General features: G+C 44.1%; 1 protein-coding gene across 28 annotated transcripts in view; it reads left to right on the top strand.

Annotated features, from left to right (window-relative positions):
- The window catches only part of KCNMA1 (potassium calcium-activated channel subfamily M alpha 1), a 717,266-nt gene that overhangs the window by 341,839 nt on the left and 352,329 nt on the right, over window positions 1-23,098 (top strand). For 26 of the 28 annotated variants that reach the window (XR_013377873.1, XM_077895128.1, XM_077895127.1 and 23 more), the window contains exon 3: window positions 17,199-17,260. Coding sequence is in view for 27 of the 28 variants with exons in the window: in XM_077895128.1 (XP_077751254.1) it covers window positions 17,199-17,260 (62 nt within the window). In the remaining variant the exon portion in view is untranslated. Of the gene's footprint in view, window positions 1-17,198; window positions 17,261-18,495; window positions 18,521-18,626; window positions 18,694-18,796; window positions 19,025-23,098 lie in introns of those variants that run through there. The other 2 variants (XM_077895151.1, XM_077895152.1) reach the window with 2 other exon arrangements.

The following is a 23,098-nucleotide window of genomic DNA, read 5'->3' as shown; positions in this document are numbered from 1 at the left end:
GCCTTTGGCCAAGGGCGTGATCCTGGGGTTCCGGGATCGGGTCCTCCATCAGGCTCCTTGTATGGAACCTGCTTCTCCCTCTGCCTGTGTCTCTGCCTCTCTCTCTCTCTCTGTGTCTCTCATGAATAAATAAATAAAATCTTAAAAAAAAAAGAGGGCCACGGGAGGAAGGTGACATTTGGACACAACTTCAAGGCATTTGTAGTCTAGATGAGGAGACAAGACATGTACATAAAAATAGTTAACCATATGTATCAAGTAGTATGGAATGGAGTGTCCTCAAAATATGAAGAACCAAATGTGCTTTGGAATGCTAAGCAAAGATAAGTAGAGGAATCTATACATCACAGAGGGCATTCATTTATTCACTCATTAATTAATTCATTCACTCAGTCGTTCATTCATTCACTCATTTAGCAATTCTACATAAAGCATTTACTATGTTCCATCACAAGACATATAGGTCTCTGTCCATACAGAGTTTATCTTTTTTTTTAAATGATTGTATGTATTTATTCATGAGAGACACAGAGAGAGGCAGAGACACAGGCAGAGGGAGAGGCAGGCTCCCTGTGGGGAGCCCGTTGCAGGACTCAATCCCAGGACCCAAGGATCACGACCTGAGCCAAAGGCAGACGCTCAACCACTGAACCACGCAGGTGCTCCAAGTTTATCTTTTCTTGAGGTCAGACAAGCATAGACAAGTAAGGAAAGTGATGTCAAGGAATGATAAGCCAATGAGGGAAATGAAGCTGTGTGAGGGGACAGGCCAGGGCTGTGTGCACACATACACTCACTCACACACCCATGATACAACTTTAGAGGGATAGTCAGGGAATGCTTCTGTGAGGAGCTGGCCTGAACTCAGGCCTGATAAGGAAAGGAAGCTTGCAAATGAAGTGGAATTCTATTCTTGCCTCGAAGAACCAGAAGACATGATTTGGACGATGGGAAAGGGACAGACATCATGGAATCTTTCAGACTATCTGAGCTCCTTTTCCCCTAAGGTGTGGAGCTGCAGTGCTCTGCATAAGGTGAGAACTTACTGAGTATTTCTCAAGTGAATCAGTGAATGATTCTGGCAATCACCGAGTTGGTAGCTATTGACAGGTGAGAGATTTCCATCTTTCAGTAAGATCATTCTGGAATGAGCGATATTGTGCTCAGTGCCAATCGCCAGGCATCATGCTGGAAATTTGTATTTAATATTTATTTATAGAGCATTTACTATATGGAAGACACGGTCTTGAGTGCATTGTAGATACTAATTTAATCTTTATAACTCTTTGAGGTCGGTGCTCTTCTTACTCCCCTCTAGCAGATGTAGGAACCAAGCCATAGAGAGTGATCTACTCAAGGTCACATGGCTGATAAGCATCTGGTTATACGGTCTAGCCCTCCACCACTGTGCTCCCTTTCCACGAGAGGAGGGATCACCCATATCAGCGGGGCATTTTGAAGTTTCCTTATCCTGGATTGGTAGAAAGAGGGAGCTTTTCAGTTGGCTAAGGGCTCGAAAGCTATACTGCTCAGCAGAACTCTATGTAAAGATGAACACCTTCTCTCTTTGCTATCCAATACAGTAGCCACTAGCCTGTGTCTGTTATGCGCTTGAAATGTGGCTAGCGGTCACACATACAGGACTATTTCTACTGATAATAATTTGTAAAATGAAATGTGGAGAACTGAGTTTTCAAATTTTATTTACCTTTGGTTCATTTCAATATGAATCTCAAAACCGCAGCAATATAAAATATTTTTCTGCGAAACACAACTGTGTTGCTTACTAGGACTCATTTTCACTAAATGCCACAACTGTTGCATCACATAAGATAGTGTTGTATTGTAGAGGTGTGGTGGGTGCCCAGGTTGTTTCTAATAGTCCCTTAATCAATTTCAATAAATTTCAGTATTAATTGCATATTGATGTAAAAGGATTTTGCACATATGGGGTTACATGTGAAATATCTGAGACATAAATATCACTTATTTTTATTTTTTTAATATGTAGCTACTTTAGAATTATAAATATAGCTTGAATTCTATGTCTGTTGGATGCCACTGGCCTGAAGTTCACCCTCAGGCCCCTGGATAGGGTGCTTGGTCAAAGGGAAAGTACCTATTATATTATTGGTGGACGCTGAGCCATCATCCTGATGACTAGCTCTCCATGGAACCCTCACCTCTTCATTCCTGTTCCCAGGGACCAATGTGAACCGTTGTAATGTAGGTTTGCAGATGGAGCACCATGAGACAGGTTTATGGAAACTCATACATTGCACATGACCTCCATTTTGCTAAAAAAGATGTGGATTTGGTTGGAGTTGTGGAATCTTTGAACCAGATCATACTCCTGCCATTCTACTCTTGCCTATTTCTTGGCCAGGATGGGGACCTGTGTTGCCATTGGCAGGAAATAGCTATCTGCCCATCCCCTCCCACAAGGGCCAAACCCTGCACCTGGGACCAGCGGTGCCAAGGAGCGGGGGGTAAGGTGGCTGTGCTTGCAGGAAACCACCTGCTAAGACACGTGGGCTACAGATGACCCAATCGGTGCGGCCTCCAGCTCAGGCCCAGTCCCTGTCCCTGCATGCCATCTGTGTCCCCCAGAGGTCTGGCATGCAGCAGCCTTCCCATCAGCCTTGGTGTCAAGGAGGATTGTGTGGGTGTGTGAGAGAGTGGGGCTCCTCAGCGACAGAGTGGCCTGAGGACTGCTCTTTCAGAGTCATAAGTGGGGATTTGGGGGAACCAGGTGGTTTTTCCTTTTGGCAGCCCTCCCTGGGTTGGGCTTCCATCTACCTAGCTTCCTGACTCTTTTTGCACATTACACTTGCCTCTGCCTTAACATTCTCGCCAACCACTGCTCAGGTGGTTTTTCTCTACTTGTAATGAGTGCTTTTACCCAGGCTGCACATTGAGGAACTTTATTTTCTAATACATCAGACAAGTACTACTGATGCCTTGTCCTACCTTCCTGAGATGCTGGTGTCATAGCTCTGGGATGTAACTTGGTGATCTGAGTTTTAAAAACTTTTTAAAAACTTCAAAGTTCTCCTCTTCATTAGGGAACCACTGCCTTAAATGGACCTTTCTCAAAACGTGTCAGAATTACAGGGAAAGGGGGTACGGTGTGTTTGTTGAAAATGCAGATTTCTGAGTCATCTCTAAAGCCTTTGGAATCAGAATATTTGGAAAATTTTAAACAAATATTTAACGAAAACAGAATTTCTGACAAATAGCCCCAGTGGATCACAGGTACACTGTGATGTCAACACCACTGTATTAAATCATTAACAATTTTGTATGGATATTTTTGTATTATCCCTTGTGCTTTTTAAAAGAGCCAAGAAAGAAGGTTAATGCAAAATTCAAAGGAAGTAATCTCTGATGATTCTCACTGTTAAATTTAGACTTCATAGAAGAATTTTCCATTATGGGGTATAAGACTGGAAAATATGCCTATCATGTATACATAAAGTGGTAAACCTATTTCCTTGGGGATGGGAGAGAGGGTTGTTTATGGTTTGGGGGGCAAATGGGGCCAATGTTTACTTTTGTGTCCCCATTTTGGGAGGGGTTGTCTACCATCATAGCTATCCAAGAAAACCTTCCAGCCTTGATGCTTCTCCACCAAGGAACTCTGAAAAAGCTGGTGAAACTCCAGAGTTCTCCCACATAAAGGCTTTGGGGACACCGACGGCCTTATAACCTAAAATTGAGACAGCAGCTTTGGTGTCTTAGTTTAAAAGAACAAAAATAGGGAGTCAAACCTGGATTTGAGGCCCAGCCGTGCCAATTACATACTCATTGAAGTTCCCTTTGCCTCAGTTTCTCCATCTTCCTTCTTGAGAACAGTGGGTCCCTGTTCAATTCAATTCAGTCAGTATTTAACCCTGCCCTCACTCTGCCCTGTCATGGTGAGTGCATAACACCACCTTGGTCCTCTGTTCACTCAGCAAACATCAATAGGACAATGGTTAAGAAGCTTTGGATGTGCTGTTTTCTGCATATGAAATGCTTTCCTTACTCTAGTTAACTCTTTCTTATCCTTCTTCCCTGGGGAAAACTCCTTTAACCCCATAGTCAGCAAAACTCTCCACTTGTGTTCAGAGTCCTCTTTGCCATGTGCATTTTTTACTCTGTAGTGTGACCTCTGGTTGAGTGTCTGTTTTCCCTCTAGACTGTAAGGTCCATGAGGGCAAGGGCCCTCTTTGGTTCTCTGCTGTATATCCAGGCTTAGTGCAAAGCATGGTATACAGTAGTCACTCAATAAATGCTTGTGGAATGAATGGATGGTTGGATGGTGGAGACAGAGACACAAATGACACATTCTGCTCTTAAGGAGACATGGACAAGAGATTGAGAGGAAAACGGATGACTATAGTGAAGAATGAGAGAAGTGCTTTGAGAAAGTCTACTCAGAGTCTTTTAGGAGTTGCCTTCAGTGAAGCAGCAGATGAGGTTACAGAAGGCTAAAAGTTGTCACTTTGTTTCTGAATGGCTTGATTTTTCAGTAGAAGGAATGAAGGAAAGAAAGAAAGGAAGAAAGGAAGGAAAAGGAAGAAAGGAAAAAGAAACAAGGCTTAAAAAAATCCAACCCCCCTGTGTCATTGAAATAGCATTTAAAACCTAATACAGGATGGCAGGTTAAAATGATAATTGTGGCTGCTTCTGGAGAGAACATGTCAAGTAGACCTGCATTCTTAGGAAGGTCAGTCAGCCCAGAGCACACAGGGAAGCCAAATTAGTGCCAGAAGTTTCTTGCAGGGGGTGAAGCTTGAACTAAGGGAGTTGGTCTGTCTTTCCTCTGCCTTAGACATGTTTGGGAAAAATGGGCAGAAGCATGGTCCTTGGTTCCTATCATTCTGGAAGCCTTGTGGGCAACTATTCTTTAGCACTGCTTCTTTCCACCAAGAAAGGAAATAGTTTATCAATGGGAGCTCCCATTTTCCATTTGTGGTACTTTTTGATTACTTTCTTTGGAAACCAGTCTTCTCAGCCATGCCGTTACAAGTCTTAGTTGAAGTATGTCTTCAGAAATCTAAGGTTCCGTATTGGAAATGGAACTTTTAATAGTTTTATTAGCTATAATAGTGACATATCTAAATTCATGACGTACCTTTCTATGGACAAGATATATCAGCTTAATTAAAAACAAAACCAAAACATGTTGCTGGCATTGTCTAGCACATTGAACTAGTGTATGAAAATGATTTTGGATTATATTTCAAGATAGTGTTCTGGCCAGTTTTCTCCCTTTTGGAAGCCTTCAAAATCTATGGATATTTACAGAGAATTTTGTCCAAATAGCACATACCCAAAACAACCAATTTAAGATGTTTTTACACCCATATTCAAAGAAGCCAGAATGTCTTAAAAGGATTGACTTTTTAAGTTTTTTCTGATGGCTTAAAGCAGTGATTCTCAAAATATGGTCCCTGAATCAGCAACATCAGCATCACCTGAAAGTTGTTAAGAGATGCAAATTTCTCAGGCTCCCCCAGACTTATCAAATCAGAATCTCCAGGATGAGGTTCAGCAATATGTGTTTTAACATGGCCTATGGATAATTCTGATCCATACTCACACTTAACAACCACTGTCAGGCTATGGCATAAATATCTGGAAAGGTTTTTGATGTTGGGAACCTCATCTTGGCATCTGTCATCCTCCTTTGCATAAGAATCTTGTGCCAAGATTAACTAGAGTTCAAGTTCTATAAAGCAGAAGCATTCTCTCCTACTCCGTATCCCATGCCAGCTCAACCCTGAGTCTGTAGGGGGTACTTGGCAACTGCATGCAATGAATGAATGAGTGGGTAGCTGTGGAATGGTGTGGGGAGTTCAGAGGAATGAATTCTTGTGCATGAAGATCTTCTAATGGAGTGGACAGGAAGGGGAATTCAGTGAGTCAGGCTGGGGCTCTGCTGAAATACACAGCCGGATTATGACAAGAGCCCCCAAACCCCGAGAAGGCGATGGTTCTCCCCCATATATACATTGAAAACTTGGAAACCCACGTAAAGACTTAAGGACGTCCACCTCAGTTCTGATTTCTCCTTTATGATAACTGTGTCAAAGCTTTTAAAAATAGGAAATAAAAAATTCTTCCCATATTTTCTGGCTCCTGCCATGCTGCAGACAGCCTGCGTGCCTGGTCTGCCTGTAGAGAGACCGAAGTATGAAGGAGGCCTGAACATCATACACATGCTCTTCCTCTTTTTAAATGACCTTCAAAAGACAACAAGTAGCATTATGTAGACAGTCTTCTTTCTCCTGTTTTGCTTCCAAAGTAAGGGTGAGGCTGAGAGAGGCAGGAAAGCTGTATTACCTGACCTTGCCCCCATCCCTCCACCCCTAACATGTGTCCCATGGAAGGGGAGCTTGTGGTTTTCTGACTTGATCTCTGGCTTGCCAGAGCTGTAGTTAGGCTGTGCAGCATTATTAGCATCTGATCGTCACCGGGCCACAGGGAGATGTGTGAGATATGCAGGAAGTAGGGGAGTAGCTGGGGATGTGATCCAACCTTTTCAAATGAATGCAATGTTGGGTGGGGCATCCACCCTCACTCAGGACAACCATCATTACACATGTTGAGATTTCTGCCACTGACCCTGACTTTTGATTTTCCTTGCTGTTGGGGCCGGAATTTGTGAGCATGAGGAATGCTAGCTCAGGAAGATTCCTGCTTCCTTCAGGAGAGGCAGCTTGTTTGTAAGAATGCAATGGTAAAATTAAAAAAAAAAAATTCTTCTCTGAAGTGAGGGAAGGAGGGAGAGATGTCAGAAGTGGACAAGCTAGTACCTTCTCTTTGGAGACTTGGAATCTCAACCTACTGTAAACCTTAGCATGGGGGCTTACTGGTTTCATTCTTATCTCGATGGCATCTGCCAAAGCCAACCCCCAACCCCTTTATTATGGTCAGCTGTTGGCCCTACAAAAGAGGAAATGGAGTGTTGTGCTTTTGGAACTAAGCACACGAACGTGCGTCTTCATGGTCAAGCCTGGCGTGGGGCGGGTAACTGATTTTGAAGCCTGGTCCAAGTTGGTGTCAACGTTTTATTGTTAGTTGAATGGTTATTTATCATTTTTGGCCAACTCTCTTGACTTTTCATGGCCTTACTTTCCAGGTTGCATTGGCAATCCTTTTTAAAAGCAACACTTTTTGATGGCAAACTCATTGTTGTAAAAGATGGAAATTTTAGGTTGTTCTAGGGGTGACTCTGGGGTCCTACTAACCCACTAAGTGGCCATACCTAAGTCATTGCTGCGGCTTGGCCTTGAAGTTTAGACCTTGGGGACCAAATGTTCTGTGTCCATGACATTATCTTAGAGGGCATTGTTAAATGTTTTGAAAATGTTATAAGCCAAAGGCAGACATTCTTTTCTTTTTTATTGTGGTAAACGGTACTTTCTTTTAAAACTCTCAGTCATATCTGGGACTTTAGCTACAGTTCGACTGTAGCTCTAGATCCAAAAGACATAGTAGGCTCTAGATCCCTGAGAAATTCATAGTCCCCTTCCTGTATCAGTAATAGATGAGACTGGAAGTGGGAGGGTAAAGTGGAGACCTAGGTAAGTTCTCTGTGTCTAAATGGGGATAGATTCTGGAAATAAGGGGGGAAATGCCAGCTTAGTAAAGAATAAGATCAAACATCCCAGAGAGGCAAAAGTGACTCGTATGTAATGTAACTCTCTTAGAGGTACCCATTGCCACTAAAAGGAGAGATATAAGTATCTTTCTGGAAAGATGATTATGTTTGAGTTTTGAAATTTAAATACACTGCTGGATTCTGCTTGCAGGTTCTCAGAATTTTCCTTCTATTTTGTTTTTTAATTGTGATTAACTTCATGTGAGATTTGCCATTTTAGCCATCTGTGAGCATATGGTTCAGTGGCTTAAGTACAACCACAATGTTGGACAACCATCACCACTATCCATCTCCAGAACTTTTGGATCAATCTAAACAGAAACTCTATACATATTAAACAATAATTCCCTATTCCTGCCTCCTCCCAGACCCCGGCAACTGCCATTCTACTTTGTATCTCCGTAAACCTGACTGAGTTCTCGAGGTACTGCATGCAAGTGAAATAATGCAATAATGGTCCTTTTGTGTGACTTAGCATAACATCGCCAGGGTTTACTCATGTTGTAGCATGTGTCGGAATCTTTTTCCTTTTCAAGGCTAGTATTCCATTGTACACATAGACCCCATTTTGTTATCTGTTGCTTCCAAAGCTGCTATGAACTTGGGTGTACAAGTATCTGAGTCTCTGCTTTCATGTTCATTTTTGCCTTCAATATACTCTAACTATGGCAAGATTTGAGAAGTAGGGCAAAGATGGCCATAAATTTAGTCCTTGGTGATGATAAGTGGCAACTGTTGACCAGACAGTGTGCTACAGAAGTTTTCTCATCTTATGAATCTAATTAAATTAAAAATCTAGTTGGCCAGACCCATATGCACTTAAGCCACACGGTGTCCCCCAAAAGCTCATTAGCTGCAAACTTGGGAGCTCTAGCAGCAGATGGAAATTTTCCCCCTAGATTCTTCAGTAATTAGACAGGACAGGTCTCTCAAACTTTAGCCCTCGAATGGAACATCATATCTTGTTTGCCAATGCACCAGTTTCATGCTATTGGTAGAAATATGTGAAAATCAACCTTTTAAGTTTTACGAGGCAATGATATAAGATTTCAGTGTCATTAAACCTTGATTCTTAAGGTCACAGGTTTTAGGGAAAATTTTCCGACTCAGGGTTACAGTTGCTTTCCATCATTTCGGTTTCTTGTTTCAATTATAATAAATTGAGACCTTTAGAGGATCACATTTAACTCTTCTATATTTTTGGGTTACGCAAAATGAAACAAGCGTGGTCAACAAAACCCAAGATGTTAGATCGTTGACACCTTCCCGGCAGTTGAGAAACACTGACCTGCAGAGATCCACACAATTTTGTGCCCTGGAGTATATCAACATGGTCCCCCAGGAGGGAAGAGATTAGGCAACTGGCTTATAATTATGCCCCCAATTCTTCTTTGGGGAAAATAAAAAAAAAGAAGGATCCAGACCTTTTATATCTATTCCATATTAGTCAAATGCTCCTCTGCCCTCTATAAAAAGCTCATTATTGTGCATAATTTGTCTGTATGCCAGTAGATGCGTGACTTACAATAAAATTGTTCTTAGTAGCTTACATTAAGAAGGAATCCTATTATTTTCCAGGGCTTTGTTTTTATCTATAGTCACTTTGAAATTACCTAATTTGGAAATCACAGAGACACTTTGCTAGGACTGTAGTTGGCCAATAAATAGTAATAGAGACCCAGTATTTGTGATTAATTATTGGAGTATCAGTTTATCTCTGTGTCTCTTGCAGTGTGTGTGTGTGTGTTCGTTTATTACTTATACACTTATATTTACATTGTTTTGCATCTCATTTACTTATGACATGTACTTCACTTTGTTTCCACACATTCCCAGTCCTGATCCTAACTTAAATTCTCACCCTCTGACATCTACCACCTTAACTGAACCTTTCATAGAGATGTAGTTTCCTTCACACCTCCATAGGTGGCTTCTTTGTTTATAGCCCATGGGCCCCTGGATCTGGTCCTCCGTAGCCTCTTCCATCTTTGTGCAAAACCTTTTCTCTTGAGGCTCCTGCCATCCAGCTGAATCCTCACCCTGTCTACTCTCCCTGATGCTGGCATCTCCCTTCCAGCAGGCTCTTCCACCATTCAAGGTGGCTCCATCCCTGACTCTTTCTTCTCCCCACCTCAACTCGAGCCATCCCCTTCTGGTATGTGCACATGATTCTGCTTGCTAGCCCCCTTGCATCTCAAATCCTCAGTCCCTTCAACCATGATGCTCTCCAGCCCTACTCCACTCCTGCCATGAGTCCCTTGGCTCCTGCCTTCCCTGGAACTATACCTCACCTCTTTCTGAGGTTTTAAGCTCCAAAGCCTCGCTCCATGAGGATCCAACTCTCTTGCTTTCATTACACCCAGTTTCCAAACTTACTCTCTTATCTTTTCTTCAAATACACTTTTATTTAGCAAATATTGATTGAGACACTTTGCTAGCTTCTGGGAGTTTAGTGATGACTAAAAATGGACAGGCAGATGGGATGAACACTGGGTGTTATACTATATGTTGGCAAATTGAATTTAAATAAAATACTAAAAAAAAAAGGACAGGCACCCTGTCTTCATAGAACTTGCAGTCCAGCAGAGGAGAGAGGAATTGATCAAATGATTGTACAAAAAATTTAAAAATTTTGCCATGCTAAGTGCTATAAAGTATTATGTTCATGGGGTACATCCCTGCAGTAAGTGTTAGAAATGTGATAGCGGAGCTGAGATCTGAAGGATGAATAGTCTATGAAGAGAGGTACGACTTCCAGGAGGAAGAAAATGCTTATGCAAAGGCCCTGTGGTAGCTGGGGTGGGGAGGCACGACGCATGATGACTAAGAAGAACTGAATTTCCATTAATTAGAATCTTCAGCTGCAGAAAAGGGCTGGAATTTCAGGGTCTTGTAAGCTCTTTTAGGGATTTCTTTTTCTTCATACTCAAAGTCATTTGAAGCAATTTAAGGGGTGGGGGGACCTCTCCAAGTTATATCTTATGTCCTAAAAATTCAGTCCATTTTATATTGGGTATGGCTTTAAGTCTTGCACTTTTGGAAGTACCAGACTTAAATGCCCCTAAAAGCATGACATTTTTCCTGGCCTTCCTTACATTTGAATAAAGCACAGTTTTACTCTTATCTGGGAGTCCCATGTATTTTATAATTCTAAACACTGACTACTGAAAGCACTTCTTTATTCCTCCCTTTCTTTCGTATTGAATGCATCTGTACTTAAACTGTTGTTTGGAGTCTTGGCCTTTAGCGAATCAACTTGCAGCATTTTTGTGTAAGCACTTCATAAGTCAAAAGTAATGTGCCAGAATGTTACTTTGGAAACTTTGGGGACCTTTGGGTGTTTAAATGGCACTGTCAAAATATTGGTTTTATATTTTACAAATCTTTTGTTATTTAGGATAACAAAAATACCTTTCTTGGTAGCAAGATGATGTCTTCCATTGAGAGTGGTTGAAGGGTGAGGGAAACATTAGTATACTGGCCAGATTCTGAAGAAAAAAAATATCCATCACTTTTTTCCCTTAAGAAAACACTGATACTCAGAGTGTGGGCTCCTCTATACAAAACCTACGGAAACATGGGCTTTTCAAAGAATCACAAAGGCAGGCGGAAAGGAGATTGGGTGAGACCCCCACTCAATTCCCTGGAGCAACAGCAGAACGAGGCACAGGGCCAGGAGAGAGCCAGTCAGTAGCCTCGGTAGGTTGTGTTGTAGTTTTGTGGGATGGCCAGCTGCACGAGCAATTGATTGTGCCACTGGAAACACAAAACTATGAATCCGAGTGTCCGTAGGATTCCTGCTTATGATTTTCTGCAAGACACAAGCCCCTCTGACAAGATTAGTGACACGCATAATGCTCATCATGCTGAATTTATAGTGATACCCACAAATGGCACCCCCTGACATAAAAGAGCATTGCCTTCTCAAGCTAAGAGTTCTGAATCCTTTTGCAATTCCTGTGCAATAACCTATCCAGGTCCTGATCTGACGATCATCTCTTCCAGGCCCCCCTTTCACAGATTGGGAAGCTGAGTCCTGGAGTTGTTAAGTGGTATGCTCAAGAGTGTACTGCAGAGTCAGGATTCAACATCACTTGGGTCTGTGCCCTCTCTGCCATGAGTCTGTCTGCTGGCGCGCCTGGTGCCTTGCCCTTCCCTGCATCAGACAGGTGGATCTGGAGTGTCAGGGATTTCCTTTCTTCTCCCTTGGCTTTCCACCCTCCCCTTCCTATTCCACTTTGGGGGTTTGTGATGGTGGTGGTGTTACTTCTGTATCCTTTCCTTCCTTGGACATCCGAGAAGTGTCTGTTTGTATGCGTGGTATTTATCAAAGCCACAAGGGACTCCTGAGTAATTTAAACTTCTGAATTCCATGCTCGTTGAGGGCAAAGTCCAGGCCTGACTTTGCTCTTTTAGTTTTCTTTTTCTCTCTCTCTCCCTCTGGGCTTTGTACACAGGAGTCCTGTCTGTCAGAGTTGTTAAATTCACCAGACCAAACATTTTAATTTGGATGGTGGAATGATGTTATCACTCATAAACAAAATGTCCCCACGTTGTTTTGCCTTGGGAGTTCTCATGTCTATTGTTTTTACATAGTAAATTTTATTGTATATAAATTACACCTCAATAAAAAAAAAGTGATGGGCCCTTGGGATTATATGTAGAAAATGGTCCATTTTCAGAGGGGTCGCTGCTGCCAGGGGCTGGCTAGGCCCCAATCAAACATGCAGAATCATTAATTAGGGTCATTTGTTCTGCTGTGAGCTGAGCAGAATGTATAAAACCTGCTCAGGAGAGAATTAACTCATCCTCCTCTCTGTACTTTACTTCTAGCACGATTCTCAAAGCCTGCAGGCCTCATACATATGTTCTAATGGGCTAATTGTTAAGGCGACATTTGTAAATTAATCTCTGACTTGAGCTAAGTGGTTTCCCCTAATGGCTTTAATTCAGTGACTCCCATTCTTGGCTATATATCAGATTCACTGGAGGACCTTCTGAAAAATAGAGGTGCCCAGCTTCCCCATCCCCCCAGCTTGCCATTCTCTGGTTCCAGGGCGGGATGAGGGCATCTCTGATTTTTAACAAATGCTGCTCAAGTGATGGGTTGGTGGTGGTAGCTGCCTTTATGAGCCTCTACTCTAATCAGTGTCTGGAGGCCCTCATAGACTCATGACTTGTGTCTATTGAAAGCGCTTGGGCCAAATTCAACAACTTGAAACCAGTTTCTAGAACAGACAGCGTGTCTAAGAGCCTACCTTCCCCATTCATTCATTCTGTGTTCATCTCACTGGAATTGTCCTTTCCTTGAAGATCTTCAGTGACTTGATGGGGGATATTCTGTGCTTTGCCATCATGTTTCCCACTTTTATGAACTTTTTTTTTAAAGATGTTATTTATTTATTTGAGGGAGAGAGACAGGGATAGTGAGAGAGAGCAGGAGTGGGAGGAGAGGGAGAAGTAGGCTCCACCCCCCCACCCCCCCCCACCCCCGCCAACCCACCCATGCGGGGCTCAATCTCAGGACCCTGGGATCATGACCTGAGCTGAAGGCGGACGCTTAACCAACTGAGCTACCCAGGCACCCCTTTTATGAACTTTCTGAGACATTTGAAAGATCTTCAGGGATTGCGGGATTGCTGGAATGTCCATCATGAAAATATCTGTGACTATACCCTCTCCATTCTCCATTTATTCATCAGGCTCCTGATGCCAGATGTTATGGAGAGACTTTTTTTTTTTTGATGCACTGTGTGTCTCTGTGTGTCTGTGTCTGTGTTCCTGGCATTCTTCTGTGCAAACACATGTCGTGTTTGATCTTGCATTTCTGGGAACAGATAACTCAAGAGTACCATTGTTTCAATGACATTTATCAAATCACTTTTGTTAGATATCTGGCACTCTGTAAATATCACTCAGTACCTGGTATCACTGCGTAGCATATGGGTATTTTCAATCAACCTAAGACTATGGCAGTTAGCGCCCTCCCAGGTAGCCATCCCATGGTGATTTGGTGACCCTACCTCCCAGCCTGTGAAAAGCTAGAAAGGCGCTGGTGGAGGTCAGCACAGTGTGTGCCCCGAGAGGGAATGCTCATCTCGTCTCACATGGCAGACTGTGTGTACCAGGTCTTGTTTGTGACAGTGCTTTGTAAAGAGCTTGGTTATTGTAGGGAGCCTTCTGTGACTCAGCTGCTGGAGGGCTAGTGTTTCTGTGTCTCAGGTATATTATTATGCTTTTCTTGGCCTCATCTTAACATGTCCCTTGGGCTAGAGTGCCTTTTATCTCTGGGACTTTCGAGGCACATAGAAGAACTCTCAGCAGACTTCCCCCTTACTGAAGGGATGTTCTAGAAGCCATTACAGGTAGGAAGAAGGGACACTTTGAGAAGAAAGAACATATTGTTCCTGCCCATCTCAACCTCTTTTCCCATTCATATCTTGACCTAGTTAGTACCTTAGTACAGAATGACTATACCTGTGCCATACCATTGAGTGCTAGTTGCGTAGTAGTGTAACATGACATGGATTACTATGTAAGGATTATTCCATAAAGAAATTTATTTCGTGACTTCAAGTGGACTTTTGTTATTTTTCCTAGGGCCTTAGCAGATTTCGTGAAATAAATACTTAGATAATTATTTGGAGGTGCTCTGTAACATAACCGTTAGCATTTAGGCTAAAAATCTGACTGTTCTGTGTAGCTAGACTGAATTTTTTCATATGTAGAGCAGAGTTCTCAGACAATGGGGGGGCTTATCAGAGAGAGTGATAAGAGATGAAGAGAGAGAGTGCTAATCCTTTGTCAGGGCCTATAGAAGATGAATCTTTGTTGGATTCCTATTTCCACGGCCTAATCCAAGGGGTTGATTCATTTTCTGCAGTACTTGGATCCAGGTTGACAATGTAATCAAGCCCAACATGATAAAGAGCCATTTAGCATGTTTAAAAACCACATGCCCAGTTGCCTTAATTTTGAGAAGCTGGTCCTTTCCTCATTGATCATTTCAGTCCTTGAGGTGGAGGGTGTGGGGGGTGGATCAGTTTGGATGCCCTGTACCTCCTCAAGAGACAGCCTTCCAGATGAACATGTGGACCCAAGAATCGGTTCTCTCACCAAGGTCTTCAGTTCTTGGAGGTCATTTCCCTCCTGAATTTCTTCCCTCCCTCATCCTATCAGAGAGATGCTGATACTTGAGTTTGCATCTTAAGAAGCTAGCAGGAGTCCTCCCCTCCTGTCACTGGCTGATTTGCTTAAATAAGCTGCACATTATTCCCTGTCTGAGAGGCCAAGTGAAGGCAGCTGGGACAAATTAGTGTCAGCTACTTCGTCTGGCCCCCCAGTGCTGGGAAATCCTCACCATTGCAAGAGAGCTTAGATTTTGAGCTCATTTCATGATGGTGATGCCATTTGCAAGGGCTTCTATCCTCTTTCCTCTCCTCGCCCCTGCATCCCTGCCCTCCCTTCCCATCCCCTCATTGGCCTGTAGAGTCAGCTCTGACCAAAGCTCAGCATCCTTACACACACACACACACACACACACACACACACACACCCAGAGCCCAGCTGACAGAGATTAGTCTTGGGTCAGCTGTTTATGAATGAAGAAGAGGTCCTTCCCCTGTGCCCTGGCCACGCCCCTTCTCTTTGCAGCATTTTGAGAATGAGGTCGGGGCCAGGATTTCAGTGCTTATGTCTCGTAAATAGCAACACAGATCAAAATTAATCTTAAGCTATTTGTTTTGCTGCCTCCTTCAGATAATAGAGGGAAAAGAAGAGGCTTGTTTATATTTTTGTGTTTTTTTGTGTGTATGACTTTGCAAAGGGATGAAGGAGTGAATGAGCGTGAGGGGAGAGCCTGGGGTGAGCCTGCCAGGAGGATTAGCACCGGATAGATGGTGATTTGCCAGCAGACTGCAGGGTTACCTTGGATTCAGCTGCAGCACGGTTTAGTTTTTGAGACAAAATGGAAGAATAAAACAAGCCCCAGTGATGTACTGTTTTACCACTTTCTTTCATCAGGATGATTTGTCAGGTGCTATGAGGCTGCGTCTTTCTTCCTCAGTGTTCTGCTGTTTGTCAGTGTTTACTGTGTGGTCTGCTGTCTGTCCCGGTAGCTCCGTGGGGTTCTGCAATGTTTTCAATGAGTACAGTAGGCAGATTGCATTTCCTATCTGCCAGTTTGATGCACACACACAGTACAGATATGCATGTGTGATCCCCTCGACTCTCTCTCTCTCTCTCTCTCTCTCTCTCACACACACACACACACACATACGCACACACAGCTTGGCTGTGCAGTCATTACATAAATTGGGATTCATCTCTATCCACCAGCCGATGCCAGAGGGATGTCAATATGCAGATACTCTGAGAAGAGACTGACACTTCTTTCTGCGTGGTCCTTTTAGGATATTAGTGTGTCGGAAAGGTATTTGTTGGCACAGTGTGCAGCGGTAGTGTTTGCTTTCTGTTTTCAATCTTAATTGTTGGCTCTGCACGTCTTGCTCATTTCTGAGCATCCGTTTTTGAGCTCATTTCATGATGGTCTCCTCTGTGAAAGACTAAATGAACAAACCAGAACGTAGAGCGGGGACAGAAGTGTTGGTGGCGGCGTCAGCTGCCGCATACGCTTCGGATGGACGTCAGTGTGACAGGTATCCTTTGGAGGAGATGCCAAACTGTCTTTTATATCAGAGGCATTAATTCTGAGTGAAGAGTGTAAAGATGAACAAGTCTTCTCGTGTAGCTGGCCTAATGTATTAGCGGCTTTGGCTCCCTGCACCTAACCCGTTTCCAGAATACTTGAGAAGTGTTGTAACTACACGCTCGTGGATGTGCACACACACACACACACACACACATTTGTACAAGCAGCAAATTTGTGCTTTTCAAATTGATGGTTCTTGTCTGGAGACCAGCAGTCAATCAGGGGTTGCATAGGGCTGGGGGCGGGAGCGGGCTTAGCTTGTTCCTGGGTGTGAGGGGTCTTCCTGGGATTGATGAAAATGGTTGAAGCCATTTCATTGCAGTGATGGCTGTATCCCTTGGTCAGTTTACTTGAAGTCACCGAATTGTGCACTTAAAATGGGTCAACTTTGTGGTCTGTAAATCCTTGTCAGAACTTGGAAAAATTGATATTCCCATGTCTGAGTTCTTCTGGGTCTAGGATGCCCATAAAACGACCAGTTGTATCGCTCTGAATTCTTACCTGCTCTTTCCTCACTGGAAGTGTGCGGACTTCAGTTGCGGAGAAGCTGGACCCTGTTGCTAACAGGGCAAGATGGGACCCGGCACCATAGAAACAAGAGTCTGCCCTGACCCCTGTTGGCCAGCACAGAGGTTGCTGCCCACTGCAAGGTGTGGAGGCAGCATCAGGGCGTCCTGTGGGGGCCTCCAGGGCTTGAGATTCCCAAGAGGGCCCCAGAAAGCAGTTGGAAATCTGCTTCTCCACTTGTGTCCAACACCCCCCACCCCGACAAAGCCCCCCAGAACGAAGCTTCCTGGTGTTGGCTTTAAGTGATGGCATTTTCTTCTTCTTTTGCAGGTTGTCTTAGTCTTTGCTCTCAGCATTGGTGCCCTTGTAATATACTTCATAGATTCGTCAAAGTGAGTATTCAAATGCGTTGTCTTGCCCTCTTTTCTAAAACAATCATGAGCCTCTGCGTCGATGAGTTGATTTATTTTAACACCAAAATTTGCAAGTCTTTTGAGGGTGGAAGGCTGTCAGAGGAAGGCAAAGCTACTCTGCTGGTTTTCTGAATGGGAAAACAAGCTGTCACAGGAAGGTTACTCGGATTCTGCTGGTGTAAGAGGGAGGGAGATGTATTTGAGGATAAGTCTTTTTGCTGGGTCTAATTTGTTTTCAAATACCTGTTTCCTGTTGAAATATTTGCACTAAAGATGTCAAGAAGCTAGGAGGGCTTTGGTAGGAATGTCCAACCACTGGGAGGGTTACAGGTATCCAGCCAATGAGGGTCCAAGCCATTCTTGCCATGGTTGTAAGGTCCTCTTCTCATTAGGGTTTCTCATGCTTTAATCTTGTTGGGGATCGGATTAGGAAGCATGGCTCTGTCCTTTGCAGCTATCAAGCAGAATATTCAGTGGAAACATTGCTCGTTGGTGCTTCTTGACTTGTGAAGGTAACAGATGGGAGGAAGGAGTTCTTTATGACTCCCAGAGGTCAAGGCCCATGGCCATCTAGCATTTCCTAGAGTGGACATTTGTGTGGAGCCCTGGGGTACCAGCTCAGTGAACTGATACTCTGGGCTGAACCTGAGGTGGAGGTGGGGGCGGTTCTTGAGGACAGAGTTTAAGGCTTCATAGGGGTCAAAAGAGGTCACCGAGCAGAGCTGCTAGGCAGTGGCCAGCTCTGCCCTGGTTCCAGCAGGTCTCACCCCGGGGTACCTTATTTGTTCCAACGATTGTGTTGCAAGCTTGGGGCTGAGAAGCTGGAGCCAAGCTGGTCTGACGCGCCTTTCTGTGGTGACCGTGAACTTGACAACTGGGCGGTGACCTTGAACTCTTTGCCTGCGTTGTCCACTGTGAGAGTGTTTTTGTCTCTCTGAACTCTATCCTTGGTATGACTGTTCACTAGAGTTTGATTCCAGGAACCTGCTTTGTGTCCTTGTTGGCACGGACCCTGGTGTGCCTGAGTCCTGAGCTTAGTGCTCCTTTTCTATGTGTCGGGATGGTAGTAATTTCATGCACGCCTAAATTCTGAATTTCTCAGAGGCATCTGGTCACCAGCCAAAGGATTTTGTGCAATTGGGTGCTGAGGCCAAAATGCCATGTCAGGGAAAATAAAGCAAACATCCCTTTAATCACTTGCCTCTGGGAATCAGCCAAGTCTGAGAGTATCAGAGGTCCTTCAGCCCGTCCCCATGCACAAGGCTGGACTGCCCTCACCTGCCTCAGGGGGAGAGTCCTTTCAAAGTACTCCAGGAGACAAGATTCTACACGCCTCTTCCATTAGCTCTTCCTGGCCAAGAAAGAGAAGAGATGTTTAAGCCTGGACATCTCCAACTGGTATGTCATTGAAGGTAAGCTTCTTTTAAATATCTTCTCTAAATGATTCTGGACCATATTTGGATTGAACTAAAGATCTTCTAAAGCCCTGGTCTTATTTCTCCATTCTCTTCCCAGGAGTGAGGACTGTTCTCACATGTCAGGGGGTGCATATCCTGTCCACTTCCATGCCAGGCTCAGGAAATGGGTTTGGGCATGTAGTATGTGTGCCCCAGACAGAGCAAACCCTCACATGGAGGTGAGTGTGGTGATCGGTTAGGAGAGATGCCTCAGCACCTTCTTACCCTTCCCCTCCCTTTCTGCTCCTTTGTATTTCTCAGAAATAAAATGCTCTTGTTAGATGGATTTGAATTGTGTCCTTTTTTACAGTGTCTACTGAAAGGCAGACTTTTGTTCGGTAGATTCTGGTGTTCACAGCTCCATATAGGAGAATGGAAAGGAATGGAATTCCCCAAAGCAAAGGGCCCCTACTCTGGATGCCCTGCGCCACCCCCCGGTCCTTCGGATTTAGTTATGATTTTGCTCAGTCTTGGGAAAGCCAGCATTGGGACCCTTTTCTGGTTCCGGTTTCTTTTATGGACTTACAAAGAGTCTATTCCAAAGATGGACAGTTTAGTCCTATTCTGCAATTTTTCAGCAAAAATGCCAATAATCTTAGAACCAAACTTGTCCCCATTTTCCCTGGGGACTGCCCTAACCTCAGTCTTTCTTCTGTGTCACTAACCTCTGTGGTTTGGCATAACGAGACTTGATTTATAAGAAGACTTGATGTTTATTTATGTCAGCCCTTCCGGTTCTCATTTGCATTAGTATGTTTGGTTATAGCCATCTCCCAAGGTTCTGTCCTTTGGGTGACCTGATCGGCACAGCCAATAACCAAGGAGTCTTCCATCTTCCTGGGGAAAGCCTGCAAAGCATGCACACATGAAGTAAGGGGCAGAAGTACAATCTGTAAAGTAACCTTTATGGCAAGTCCACAGATTCCTAGGAATAAAAAACAAAAACAAAAACAAAAACAAAACAAACAAAAAACCTATTAGACATTGTAATCAAGCAGACTAAGAGAAAATAAAGTTCTATCCACATATAAGAAGCAAATGGAAAATGTGTAAGAAAGCTGAATGTAAATTCTTAAAATTCATCTTTTCATCCTAAATTCTCATTGATTTATATACACTGGTGGTTTGGCAGGCTATGTGGGGGACTTGGAAAGAGGGCCTTAAACTTCTCTTGGGAAGTTATCCTATATTACCACCCTGGAAAAACCTCGTATTCTTCAGACAAATTTCTGTTAGCATTTAGCCCTTCAAATATACCAATCAAATAAACAAATCCCTAGGCTTTCCCTCGCATGAGCCCAGTTGGGCGGACATTGTCGTGAAGTGGCTCATCTCCATGAATTTCAATCAGAGCTGGCCTCCCCAAAATGGTGAGGAATGTTCTAGCAGCACAAGTTCAAGATATGGGGGTGTCTGCACCCAGCCCCTTGAAGAGGGCAAGGAAGGCAGATTAATATACAAAACAGGCTCTGGTGGTCCGCCCTGCTGGCTCAGTGTCAGACAGGCCTATTGGGGTTGTATGAATGGGCCGGCAGGTGGGGTGGCTGGTCATTCCACTTTCATGTGGCAGCAGGTGGGGAAGGCAGTCCAGATAAATGTCATAATTGGTGGCTCTCTGATCTTGTTAACCTTTCAGAACTTAGTTCACTCTCAAGAGGTAGTGGGTAAGTCATTTCCAAAGACAGCCTCCCCTAAGCATCTTTCGTTTCCCATCCTTAGGCCAAGATAGGTCCCGGAGCAGCTCTTTTTTTTTCATTCAAGGATTTGAGGAGAGCTTCTTTGGGTCTTAATTTTCCTGGAGTGATCACCACAGAAGAATCACTTGTGCAGCCTCAAGTGATTGCTATCTAGCTAAGACAGATTGTGGCTCCGAGCTCCTGGAGTTGAAAGCCAAAGAGAATTACGTTAAACTGTGTTAAAATTATGCTTCATCATCCCAGCGGTAGACTCTCTAGAAGCAGCCAAGCAGAGGAGCTCTTCTACCAAGACTTTGGATAGGCACAAGTGTCAGTTCCTTCCAGACACGGAGAAGATTTAAGCCCTCCAAACACAATAATCCTATCCCTCAGAAGATATTAAATTAGCCACACAAGGCAGGTACTGCCCAAAAGAACTCTTCTTTCTCATTCTTTTTAAAGGTGTTCTGTCCAATTTAAGGCATATGCCACTCCAGCTCCTAATTCTGATGTCTCTTGATCTCCGCTGACCCTTTCCTCCCACACACTCTGAATACTCCGTGAAGCAAAGACTTTTAAAAAATTGTACAACCGAGTCAAAAGCACCCCAGACACCCTGTGGGTGATAATGTCACCATGGCTGGTTCCATCCCTGTCTGTTTCCTCTCTTTGACATAGGTACAGTAATTCTTCTCTAATAGATAAGAAAAAAATAATAAAAAAAAAAAAGACCCAACGATGTCAGTGTGAGGGCAGGATTCGTGGATTGCATAATGCAGCAGTTCCTGCTGCTTCTAGAATTTCAAGAGAAAGTTGGAAGAGACAGGGGTTCCGGGCCCTGGATATTTGCATTTTTTCCAGGGGCATTCTTGGAAAGGATGACTCACCTTTGGGGAGATATTTATTCCTTTGATTCGTGTTTAAACTCAGCTACTTCTTATGCTACAGTTACGTGGATTATGAATATTTAATATTGCGCATACTGAAAATGAAGGTCAAGTCCTGCTCACTGGTTACTTCAGTGCAGGCGCACGTCTCTGCAAGGGAGGCTACCCGCTGTTAGCAGAGTAAAGCTGAAAGGTTATACATTGTTAAAATTTTCCTTAATGACTTTATCAGCTCCAAAATTGCTGGCACACAGTGGGGGCACCTGCTGATTTCACCGGTCTTTGCTCTTGGCTTCTCGTATCAGCAAGGCTGCTTTGGGGGATATGGACATTAGGAAGGAAGAGGGAAGAGCAGTGCAAATTTTGGAAAGCATCTAATCCAAGGGCTGGGTTCCAGGGCAATGCTGGCATTATGATGTGAAAATGGCCCTCCCTTGGTCTTTAACATCCATTTAACGTTTTACGTTTGCATTCACGGGCTCATTCATCTTGTGTTCATTCGCTCATTTAAGACGTCTCACACTGAAGATTTTCCACCACACAGTAAAATTGCTTGGGGTTAGGTATGGTTAAGGGAGATTATCTTTAAGATCGCAATAGAAATCGACCTGATGGTTTTCATAGTCTCCAAAAATAAAAGTGGTACCGTTGATGTGATGGGGATACCCAGAGCCGTCGCGGAACCGGCCAGTCACCAGCTACTGTACCCAGTGAGTGTTCACACAGGCGGGCCTGGAGTCCCCCAGTCTAGAAATCCTTCTCAAAAAAGGAAGAGATGGGGCAGGTGGCTGGGAGAACTGTTCCCTGATCGGAGACTGTGCTGAGCACCTCGTGATGCACACCACACAGGACCTCCCTGAGTTCTCCCAACAACCTGATCGGATGAGTGCTCTACCTTCCCGAACATGCCGCATTTGTCCCAAACCCCCAAACCAGGTAGCTCATCGGTCAGGGAGCCAGGACTCGAGCCCAACACGTCTAAAGGGATCTCTCTCCCAAGTGTCTCGAGGTGTAATTCCCGATGGTGGAAGTGCCTCCGTGGGTCGAGTGAGGAGTTGCAAGAACGAGGAGTAGCTGAGCCTCCTTAGCTGACTCCTCTGTCCTGTTTTCAATTCGTTCTCCGTCTTCCCATTTCCTATCTTTGGGGCCACGTCTGCAAGTCAGCAGTGCCAACGGGGGTCCTAGCACAGCTTCCTCCCTAGGACACAAGACTTGTGGGATGGGTCATGTCGTGTCTGCCGTCTGTTTAGGTCTTGGTGCGTTTCTTCCTAAGTTATGGTGTAATAAGACTCTCTTCTCTTTTATCTCAGGGTAGTGGCAGCATTTGGTGATGGAATAGGGTCAAGGTTGCAAAGAACAGGAAAGCTGGTTGTTTTCAAGGGCTTCTCCCAATGAAGGGGTTCTTTCCCAGTAGAAAGCCCCTTGGCTTCCTCCCACCATGCTCACCTCGTCCTCTGTGGCTGTTGTTTGGCACACTACAGTAGGTAATGAGAGAAGCCCTACTACTCCATGACACAGGTTCTTTTGTCTCTGAGAGAGCTGCAGAATTTCATTAACTTGTTACAGCTTTGCACTGTGTGCCTAGAAAGTTAGTACCAATGAAGCAATGGACTTTAGGAGAATTTGGTTCCCAAGAGCTTTCTGTGGAGGTCTCTGGACCAGGGTAAGATACCTGACCTCCTCCTCCGGTTGGTCCCGTTCTTCCTGGCTGTATGCACAGGTGTTGACCTAGTGCCTCCCAAGTGGCAGCTTGGTAGCAGACACCTGGCCTAGCTGTGAGGATGGCGTTGTCACCTC

The sequence above is a fragment of the Canis aureus genome, chromosome 4 (assembly GCF_053574225.1).
Source record: "Canis aureus isolate CA01 chromosome 4, VMU_Caureus_v.1.0, whole genome shotgun sequence".
Lineage (NCBI taxonomy): Eukaryota > Metazoa > Chordata > Mammalia > Carnivora > Canidae > Canis > Canis aureus.
Note: the sequence above shows the minus strand (reverse complement) of the source record. Positions and strands in the feature narration are given on the sequence as shown.